A 10,185-nucleotide genomic window follows, 5' to 3' on the forward strand; every position below is an offset into this window, starting at 1 on the left:
CAGATGAGTTGCAGCAGAGAGGCTCATTCTCTAACATTTCTTGACCCTCTTTTTGCAATATTGGTGCAAGGTTGCATTAATGTTTAGCTAGTGAAGTTGGATAGAAGTCAACAGTTATTGGTCTCACCTCTTGAAGTAATTTCTTTTAACACGAAAAGCTTTTCTTATAAAGTTCCTCTTCAGTCATATCAGGAAGTGACTGGGAGAGCATATGTAACTTTCAGTGGTCTTCCACCAGTTCTTTAGTGTGGCTGGGACACTGTTGAAAGAATTCAATTAAATTTTATTTTTATAACGCCAATTCACAACACATGTAATCTTAAGGCACTTTACAAAGTCAAATTAAATCAAATCATACAGACAAAATGTTCCCCATCTAAGAAAACCCAGCAGATTGCATCGAGTCTTGATAAGTAGCATTCACTCCTCATGAAGAGCGTAGAGCCACAGTGGACAGTCATCTGCATTGTCAATGGCTTTGAAAAACTCCCCTTTAACAGGGAGTAAAAACTCCAGCAGAACCAGGCTCAGTGTTAACGATCATCTGCCTCAACCGACTGGGGGTTAGAGAAGACAAGAGCAGAGACACAAAAGCTACAGAATATCACTTAAATTGAAAACTGTATTGTTTTAACAGCCTTTTTTTCAATAATGATTTAAGAAAAACAAAATTAACTCTTCACTTTTGCGTTCATCAACAGTGACAGCAATATTTGGATTAGTCGCCTCTATTGTGGTACTACTTATAGACTCAGAGCTCCTCACACAACCTCCACTCAGGTCACCATCTTGGAATTGACCTTGGCCCCCTTAATATGAAAATATCAGGCTGAACTACTCTGACGTCGTACTGTGCCAGCTGCAGCTACGCTCGAAGGATTTTTATGAAGTTGAAAAAAACTGACCACCTGCCAGTCCAGCCTGAAGCAGGCAAGACTAATGTTTTGCAAACCTTTTGTAACGTGCACACGACCACCTCTGCTATAATTTTTCAAAGATGACCTTTCAGAATTCAACTGACACCCTCGTCCCCAAAAAAATCAACCTTTTTTTTAATGTGTTTTTTTTTTTTATATATCCATCACAGTGGTTACCTCAAAGAATGGTTTCAAATGTAAGCCATCTTAGTGCACATATATTGTCAAAAGCTTACTTTTATTTCTATAGCGCCGTTTAGATTTGGCAGATATGATGGAACAACGACAAACACAGGGAGAACATTGCAGGTTTTAAGGAAAGAAAAAGACACCTTTGCTGTAACCAAGAACATACAAATATACGTGTTTTTATTTGTTAATTTTGTTTGGTGCGAAGAACTAAACCACTCACAAAGACATTCAAAACGAGACTCAAGTAGTCTGGGTGCACTCCTACGGCTCACTCCTTTGCGAGGGCGTGCCCAAAGGATCCCGGCCCTGGCTGTGATCCACTTGTCAGGCCAGAGGGGACTGGTTTTAGAATATTTAAGGTTTTTTTTGTAGGTTTGTGTTCATAAACTTTGGCAACATTGCATTGCAGTCATGTCAACAAAGCATCTTGTATTAAGTGTTTTAATGTATGTCTGGATGCTGGATGCTTTCAGAGGAAGTCTGACAAATGTGTAACCACTGCAGTGATGCACTCACGGTGTATCCCTCAGAGAAATTAGAAAAAAAAAATCTGCCACGAGTAATAGTACAAAGGAGAGCGTTAATTTGCCAGGGTTTACACAGTAAATGATGTGTTGGTGAATTTTTACAGATGATACTTCTCCTGAAGCCAGCACGGAACTGTGCCACAAGAAGTTGACAGAAGTTGCAGTTGTAGTGCCATGCATGTTTTAATGTTGCAGACCACAGTTTTTCTCAAGTAGTTCAAAGTTTAAACTGATATTGTTGTGCATCTTTGGTGTAAATGGTAATATGGTAAATGGACTGAACTTATATAGCGCTTTTCCAGACATGATGACCACCCAAAGCGCTGTGTGTAAACTTTACCTTCAAGTAAGCCACCCCCCCCCCCAAAAGGATCGCGGTGCATCCCAGTGGAGTACCTATTTCTAGATGAAGCGAGCATTATCACATGGGAGATCAATCAGATGGTTTCTTTTAAAAAATATATGCTATTTTCCAAGGGACACTGCTCCTCACCACTGCTGCCAAATGTCCTATGGGGTTTATTAGCATTAGTGTTTCAACGTAAAATAATCAAAGACATTACTTAATGTGAGAATAGAGAAATCAGTTGTACTTTCACAAACGTCTTTTTCGTTCTCTATAAAACATTCCAGGAGCAATATTATGTCTTTGTGGTCTGTGAACTGATGTTGGACCCTGGCAAAGGTTTCAGATTGTATGCAAGTAAGTCCTATTTATATCGAGGGCTAGAGGTGACACAGTTCCTGCTTAGGCACAATTGCTGTGTTTTAGGTCACCTTAACAAGTATGTGGCATTTAGTTACTTAAATTATTTGCAGCCATAGTTTTGGTGTTGCCATCATCATAGGAAGCACAAATCCATAATTATCCCATACAGCATAGCACTTACAGGTGCAACACCTTTTTGTGTTTGTGTTGAACCAGGGTGCACTCGGATGTCTTAAAGTGAGATATGTAGTCATCATTGGTTTATGCTGATTGTTATTTTGCCATTTTTAGAAAATACTGTATTTCTGTGCTTTAACCCAATGTCTTTATTTATGTGTTCTTTTTAGCTCCTGTTCAAGTATGATCTTGTTAAGTATGACATGACTAAAGAGGAAACAGTGAAAGATCTGCATGGTTTCTGTCAGCGAGTGAAAAAGGGTAAGGTTTTAACTCAAAACCATTTTCTTCAGTTTTGCTAACTACGTCAGCCTAAATTTATATCCTATTCTGTTGTACTTTGTGTTCTTTTCAGGAGAGACAGGTCTTTTGCTGGCCAAGGTCAGCACCCTTAGCCCCTTCTTCGGCTATGCTGGAAGCAAGCAGCTGACTGAGAAGAAGCTGATGAAGAACGTGTTTGTGAAGGGGGACACTTATTTTAATACAGGTGACCTTATGGCCGAAGATAAGGATGGCTTTATCTGTTTCAAAGACAGAGTGGGAGACACCTTCAGGTATACTTTAAGATGTTTGACACACATTTAATTTTACTGGGAACAACAATTAATTATTTAATATAATTAAAACATTTTGTGGTTGCTTTGTTTAAAAATATTTGCTTGCCTTTATTTGTCATCCTCATGTATTATCCCTTAAAAACCCAATGTATGTGCATATTCATTCATAGTTGACCAAGTTGATCAGATAACCACCCACCAAACATTCAGTGGGGATCATTTTAAGCACCAAAAAGTCCTGAGCTGTTAAGCTGCATGCAGTGACGGACCTACATAACCCTACACACCACGCACTGCGCGTAGGGCAGTGTGTGGTGTGTATGAGGGGCAACAAACATAGTCATGATTTGATGAATGGAAAACGACCGTAAAAAAATTTTAATGCACTATCCTCACACATTCATGGTTTTTGGACCTTGTCTGTGCTGTAATTTGAATCCTAATCCATTTTCTGTTTCAGTAGTTTCTTTGGTTTCTTAATCAGTCAGGGAGACATCTCCTCTCTGTCCCACTTCCTGTTCACCTCTCCTACTCAGCATGATCAGAGGAGCTGTGGATGCCCCTCAGTAGTGGGTGACAGGGAGTGAAACAGAAAAGAATAGAACAGAAAGAACCATTGGAGCTTTTTACTGTTGTAGACAAAAAAACACAGCAAAGCACCATTTCACGTGCAGTTAGTGTATTCACTACTGAGACAAAATTAATCCTCTTTGAGCAAAAAGAGGTTTAATTAGAGATAAAAAAAATAGCTCCTGATTGGAGCACTGACAGCAGCTGTGGGCAATGGTGCCTCTCAGTAGTGGCTGACAAGGTGACAAACAGAAGGAATCTAAAACTAAAGGAGGTTTTATGGTTGTAGATAAAAAAAATAATGTAGCAAAGCATCACATGATGTAGGTATTCACTACTGAATCAAGACTAACGTTCTTGGAGCACATCAAAAACATGAAAAATGTTTTTGATATGCTCATTTCTCAAGCAATAAGGCGGTTCCATCTATCCTAATTAAAAATGATTTATCTTCACAGCAGCGTTAAAGTCTGTGAATCTAAAATAATATGTAGAAGCATGGCAGACTGAGAATTTTTGTTTTTGATAAATTTCTGCCTATGAATCTTCCTGAGGAAAACAAAACTTGTTATGATCATCTGTGTCAGTTCCCTCTGTAAAGTCAGACTTGTTTATGTCTTTTGGGGTTTTGCATTAAACAAATACATATGAAAACACCTGAAAGAAGCTAATTTTAGGATAAGTCCTAGTTCTGTATTATACTCCTAATTGTTACAACAAAGCATTTGTGCTTACGCCACCCAAATAACTAGCACCGCCCCTGGCTGAATGAACCCATCATCACCCTATTCGGTGTGCACATCCACCTTTATTTAACACTGTTCCACTGCAGTCAGATCTACTGTAGGATGGATGATAGTGTCTGGTCCAAAGGAACCATACATTCCAGTTATTCTGAAGTTCTGGTGTCGTGTCCGACTCCAGTGACCCTTTAGGTTTAAGAAGTTAGCCAGACCCGTTTTTCAGGCACATCATACAGATGTCTCACAACAATGATAAATACTAAACACTTTGTCCTTATTAATTTTTTCTTCTTGGAGCACAACTGTTTCCATATCAGTTAATTTCAAAAAAAAAATAATTATCATTAGAGACGGCAAAAAAGAATGCAAAAGCTGTTTCTAGAATGAACCATCATTTATTCAAACTTTAATTGACCTTATTGAATTTCTTCCAACACCAGGTGGAAGGGTGAAAATGTTGCAACTACAGAGGTGACAGAAATTCTTGGACTGGTGGATTTTATTCAAGAAGTCAATGTGTATGGAGTAGAAGTACCAGGTAATGTTCCATCTCTGCTATTATTTTCCTTTCATTTCCCGTAGGAGCATACTTACCATAAGAGGTAACAGTTTTCAAGTAGTAATAATAATAATAAGAAGAAGAAGAATTAAATTTATTTGAAGGAGCCTTTCAAGTCACTCAAGGTCACCCAACAAAAAGAGATAAACAATAAAACAGAAATTCAAATAAAATTGTCAGAATAATAGAGAATGACATTAAACAAAATGAGCAAGTTTGAAAAAGTGAGTTTTGAGACAAGATTTAAAGGAAGTCAAAGAATGTCAATCACAGATGTACTGTGGGAGAGTTTCAGAGATGAGGGGCTGTGCAGGAGAAAGCACTTGACCCAATGGTGGTCACACGGGCAGGAGAAAAAGGAATGAGGTAAAGTGAATACCTCAGCCAGGTATGGAATAACAGAAAACATCTGAGAGGTAAGGAGGAGCCAAGCTTTGAAGCTGAGGAGGAGAACCTTATAGACAGTGCACTATTTTATGGGTAACCAGTGAATATGTTTAAGGATAGGGGTGGTGTGTTCTATGGAGGCAGTTCTAGTGATGAGCTGAGCGGATGTGTTTTGGATAAGATGAAGTTTATGAATGACTTGACAGGAGGAAATTATAATAGTCTAATCGAGAAGTGTATTTATGAGGATGGCTGTGGTAGTGAGTCAGAAATGAACGGAGACGGTTGATGTTACAAAGATGCCAATATGCAAACTGTGTGATGTTACTGATATCAGATTCAACGGATAAAGTGCAATCAAGGATGACACCTAGACTTTACGCTTTAAGGGAGGGAGAAACTGTAGCATTGTCAACCATAACTGTGAAACTGTTACATATGGATAAAGCGGATTTTGTGCCAACCAGGAGAAATTCAGTAGTAGTTTATAGATGCAATTGTAAAAAATATATCTAAGTGATAACTAAGGTGTTTAAAGCTTTAAACATGTTTAGATTTTTTTTACATCTTTTTAATGTATGCTGAAGGTTAAAACAAACCATTTCATATATTTTGAAACCTTGTAAATGTAAATATGTCTCTTTGATGCAGTATTTACAGACCGTTCTTCTTCCTGACTTCTGCAATTACCTCTGAATTGTGTAGAAAATCAACTTACGCACCAAATCTTGACTAATGGTGACTGAACATCTGTAGTTTGCTATGTTGTGACAGAAAAAACATAATGTAAAAATGTAAATTTGTTAAAAGTGGTATTTTTGATCAAACTCCCTGTCAACTCATGAAGCTTTTACTTTCATTCTTGAAAAATGAAAGAGATAACAGACAATCTAATTCACAGGACATGAGGGCAGAGCAGGAATGGCTGCCTTGATCTTAAGACCAGGACTCAGATTTGATGGGAAGAAACTATTTGAACACGCCAATAGGGATCTTCCAACGTATGCCTGTCCACTGTTTGTAAGGCTTCAGGTAACAACAAAATATTTAAACATAATTTTATATCACTGCTTGATCCTCTCTGTTTATACCCAGACTGTGTAGAACCACTAAGGGTGGTGAAAAAGTTTGCCTGTCAGCAGTTGATCATAATTTCTCAGAAAAGACAGAAGATACTATGATAGCACCTTATGAATGAATATCTATTTAGTAATTATTGCTGGGAAACCTCTTTAGATGAACTCAGGACAGAACAGTGCATAACAAAGTTATTCCTTACTGCCAGAATAGTTTCATAATCAGACATTAATCTAAACAGAATAGCTGTGAAAGTAGGAACGATACTAATTAAAAATGATTGCTCTTTAAGGATTTTTGGACAATCCACTGCCTTCCATTGCACACTGGTCAAGCTGTTCCCTCCATGTTTGGTGAATAGGTGAATTTCACCATCTAGTGCTGTTTTGGTGGAAGTGCTTGGTGCTTTGAAATTGTATGAATATAGCAGTACACAAGAGGATAGCAAGTAGCACCCTAGAATGTACATTTTAATAAACACTGTAAAAAAAAGTTTGCAAGGCAAAGAATGACCTTGAGCATTGATGATTCTTAGTAATAATTTTCTGTTTGTACTTATCAGGCTTTCCATGTTACTTCAGTTCACTAAGTTTATCTCCTGTTAATTTATGTAAAAGTTTCTTCAATAATTTAGTTTCATAAACATAGAAGTGACATGTTTAAAATATGTAAAACAAACACTCACCCATTTCAAAGCAAAGGTACACATAAACACACACGGTGTAAATTGAAGCTTACGCTGTGACATGTTTTCTTACATGTTCAGCCCATTTCAAGTCACCCCACTGCATCTCAATGAGATCAAGACTCTAACCAGGGATTTCTTTGTATTTTTATCCCCTGCTAGTTCTCTTTGGGTTAACTGGCATGTTTTAGGTCATCAATGCGCAGTCCAGTTCTGCTTCAGCTTAAATGTTTTTCTATATGGTCTCAAATTTTCCTCACACATCCCCTGATGGATTCAGAGGGTGCTTGATGGATGGAGGATTCTTTAATTGGTGTGTTTCCAAGTCCCCCTGCAGGAAAAAAATCCCTAACCAACCAGCACCATGCGTGACACTTGGTATTAGGGTTTTTTCCTGGAAGGCTGTATTTGGTTTATGGAAAACAAGTCAAAGCTTTTGTGAAGAGTAAAATTTTAGTTTCTGATTTTACAGACATGCACTTTTATATTAAGAGTAGCAACAGCCTGCTTTAGATCTCATGATAATGTCTTTTGGAAATTTCCTTTAGCATCTTGAAAATCTACTCTTTTGGATCTCAACATGAATGTGTTGGCTTCAACAGTCAGGAGGCTACCTACCAAAACTATGTTTTAAAACAGTATTTCCTTCACTTTAGTTGCTGATGTATGTTACTTGACTTTCAAAAAAATTGTTTAAAAAAATTACAATATATTTATGTCCAAATTTGGACATAAACACACAAGCAATTTTAGATGGTGTCTCTGTCCTATGCATGAGTATAACTGAATATTCTGCATCAAATCAAAAAATATAAAAACTGCACAGCTATAACTTTTTCATAAATTGAACTGTTTGCTCTGATAAAATGTCATTCTGTTTGTTTATACCTACAGGAGGTGATGGAAATGACAAGCACCTTCAAACAACAGAAGTTCCAACTTGTGCATAGTGGCTTCAACCCATCAACTATCTCTGACCCGCTCTATGTGTTGGACTACCAACAGAAGAGCTACATTCCTCTAACACAGCTGATATACAACAGCATCATCTGTGGAGAACGCAAGCTGTAGAAGCCATATGTAATCCCTACAGAAACTTAATTGAGTGTCCACAGCAGATGAAAACAAGCCATGTGTTTCTGTTCGTTATTTTATGTCTGGATCACTGACAGAGATTGCAGACAGGAGAACATGAGGAGCTGTATACTTGTGGACAGTTATGTCTAATGAATTACTCTGACAAAAAAAATCTGAATTTGAATGTATCACTGTGAAGACCTGTGAAATTATAGAATTTTGAATTTAAGCCTTAAAATTCACAAAGTATGTTTATAGCCGGAAGAGGTTTAATTGTTTATTTAAAGAGATGTAACAAAACAATCACAAAGCATCTTTTCATAAAGACATTTTCAGGGTTTTCATGAGTTTGTGGGTTCAGGTTGTGGTTAAAGTTACACAAGATTGAGGATTTTGAAGAAGGCTGTGTAAAGATGTTGCTGTGTTGGAAGCTACATCTCAGCATCTAATGCAGTGTCAGACCTCTTGGAAGCAAACTGGAGAAGGGGTCTGTCCGACGGTGAAGGAAACCTGCTGTTACCTTCACTGTTGAGAAGAAAATGGAAGATACCGGCAGAGGGAGCAGAATTCAAAGTTTAGACTTGCTCCTCGACTGCTCTTTAACATCCATCACCTCTGCAATGGAGTGAAGAATTTCTGCTAAAACCCTCTTCAGTCTTCCAAGCCTCAGTGTGATTGGCTCTGAGGGATCTGAGCACAAACACATTTTAGATTTTAGGTGGCCTTCTTAAGTGTGCCCACAAAAATATGATCCCACTGCTTTGTATATGCGAGGGACTTTAAAAATGTGTTCCTGTACTAATCTCTGAGTTGTTCTAGGATATGACAATCCACAAAACAAATCCTTGTTTAAAAGCTGTTTCCCATATTTACTCCACAATTAATTAATTTATTAAGTTTTATCAGTTTAAACTCACTTCCAGAAGAAATGGTCTCATTTGGAAGGAATTTAGTCCACATGCGGACCAGTAATGAGTGCATAAATTATTTGATTTGCAAGTAGCTGCCTGTTGTAGTATGGTACCAGAAGGCAGAATAGTTGGCCTTATGAGCTGAGTATTGTGTTAGAGACAGGCTGCAGGGCACATTCAGGCTTAAAAGACACATAGAAAGCTTCACAGACCTATTAGGCAGCATTACCCATGATGATAAGTGATAATACATCTGAAGCTTTCAAGGATCCAATGGTTCCAACAACAGGAACTCTGTATGCTAGGAAATAGCATGAGATGAATCCTGATGTTCGGTCAGCCTGCCTAATACATCTTTAACAGATAACTGGATGCTCCAGAACTGCCTGTAACACCTTTTCTTCTCTCCTAGTATCAGCTTCTTAAAGAGCTGATCATATACATCTATGATCTGCATCCATACCAAAGGCAGTCCAAATCAGACCATTCCTCAAAAGTGTGTATCTCTGTGCTAACCTTTTCTTCGTAATGAACTATGACATCGTTCTGTTTTTCTGTCTTGTGTCCCTGGCAATATGTTCATTAAATTTTTAATTAAATTTTATTTATATAGCGCAAATTCATGAAACATGTAATCTCAAGGCACTTTCCAAAGTCAAATTCAATCAAATTATACAGATTAAGTCAGATTATACAGATTGGTCAAAATGATTTCCTAAACGAACCCAGTTGAGTGCATGAAGTCTTGACAAGCAGCATTCACGCCTCCTGAAAAAATGTAGAGCCACAGGGACAGTCGTCTGCATTTTCCGTGGCTTTGCAGCAATCCTTCATACTGAGCAAGCATGAAGTAACAGTGGAAAGAAAAACTCCCCTTTAACGGGAAGGGAAAACCTCCAGCAGAACCAGGCTCAGTATGAACGGTCATCTGCCTCGACCGACTGGGGATAAGAGAAAGACACAGCAGAGACACAAAAAGAGAGACAAAAAAGCACATAAGCACACATTGATCCAGGAATGTGTTCTACATTATATGGTAATAGCGGGTGATCTGTCTTCCCTGGATGATGTCACAGCTAACAGAACGCCAGACCAGG

At 38.1% G+C, this 10,185-nt stretch overlaps 1 protein-coding gene across 2 annotated transcripts in view; it reads left to right on the top strand.

The window, feature by feature from the left end:
* The window catches only part of slc27a6 (solute carrier family 27 member 6), a 106,117-nt gene extending 96,425 nt beyond the window's left edge, over nucleotides 1-9,692 (top strand). For both annotated transcript variants that reach the window (XM_012854119.3, XM_021311493.2), the window contains 5 exons: nucleotides 2,693-2,783; nucleotides 2,878-3,076; nucleotides 4,833-4,930; nucleotides 6,240-6,370; nucleotides 7,995-9,692. In XM_012854119.3, coding sequence (XP_012709573.2) covers nucleotides 2,693-2,783; nucleotides 2,878-3,076; nucleotides 4,833-4,930; nucleotides 6,240-6,370; nucleotides 7,995-8,171 — 696 coding nt within the window. In that variant the 3' untranslated portion in view covers nucleotides 8,172-9,692. The remainder of the gene's footprint in view (nucleotides 1-2,692; nucleotides 2,784-2,877; nucleotides 3,077-4,832; nucleotides 4,931-6,239; nucleotides 6,371-7,994) is intronic.
* The last annotated feature ends 493 nt before the right edge of the window (nucleotides 9,693-10,185 follow it).

Source organism: Fundulus heteroclitus, unplaced genomic scaffold, assembly GCF_011125445.2.
Source record: "Fundulus heteroclitus isolate FHET01 unplaced genomic scaffold, MU-UCD_Fhet_4.1 scaffold_107, whole genome shotgun sequence".
Taxonomy (NCBI): Eukaryota; Metazoa; Chordata; class Actinopteri; order Cyprinodontiformes; family Fundulidae; genus Fundulus; species Fundulus heteroclitus.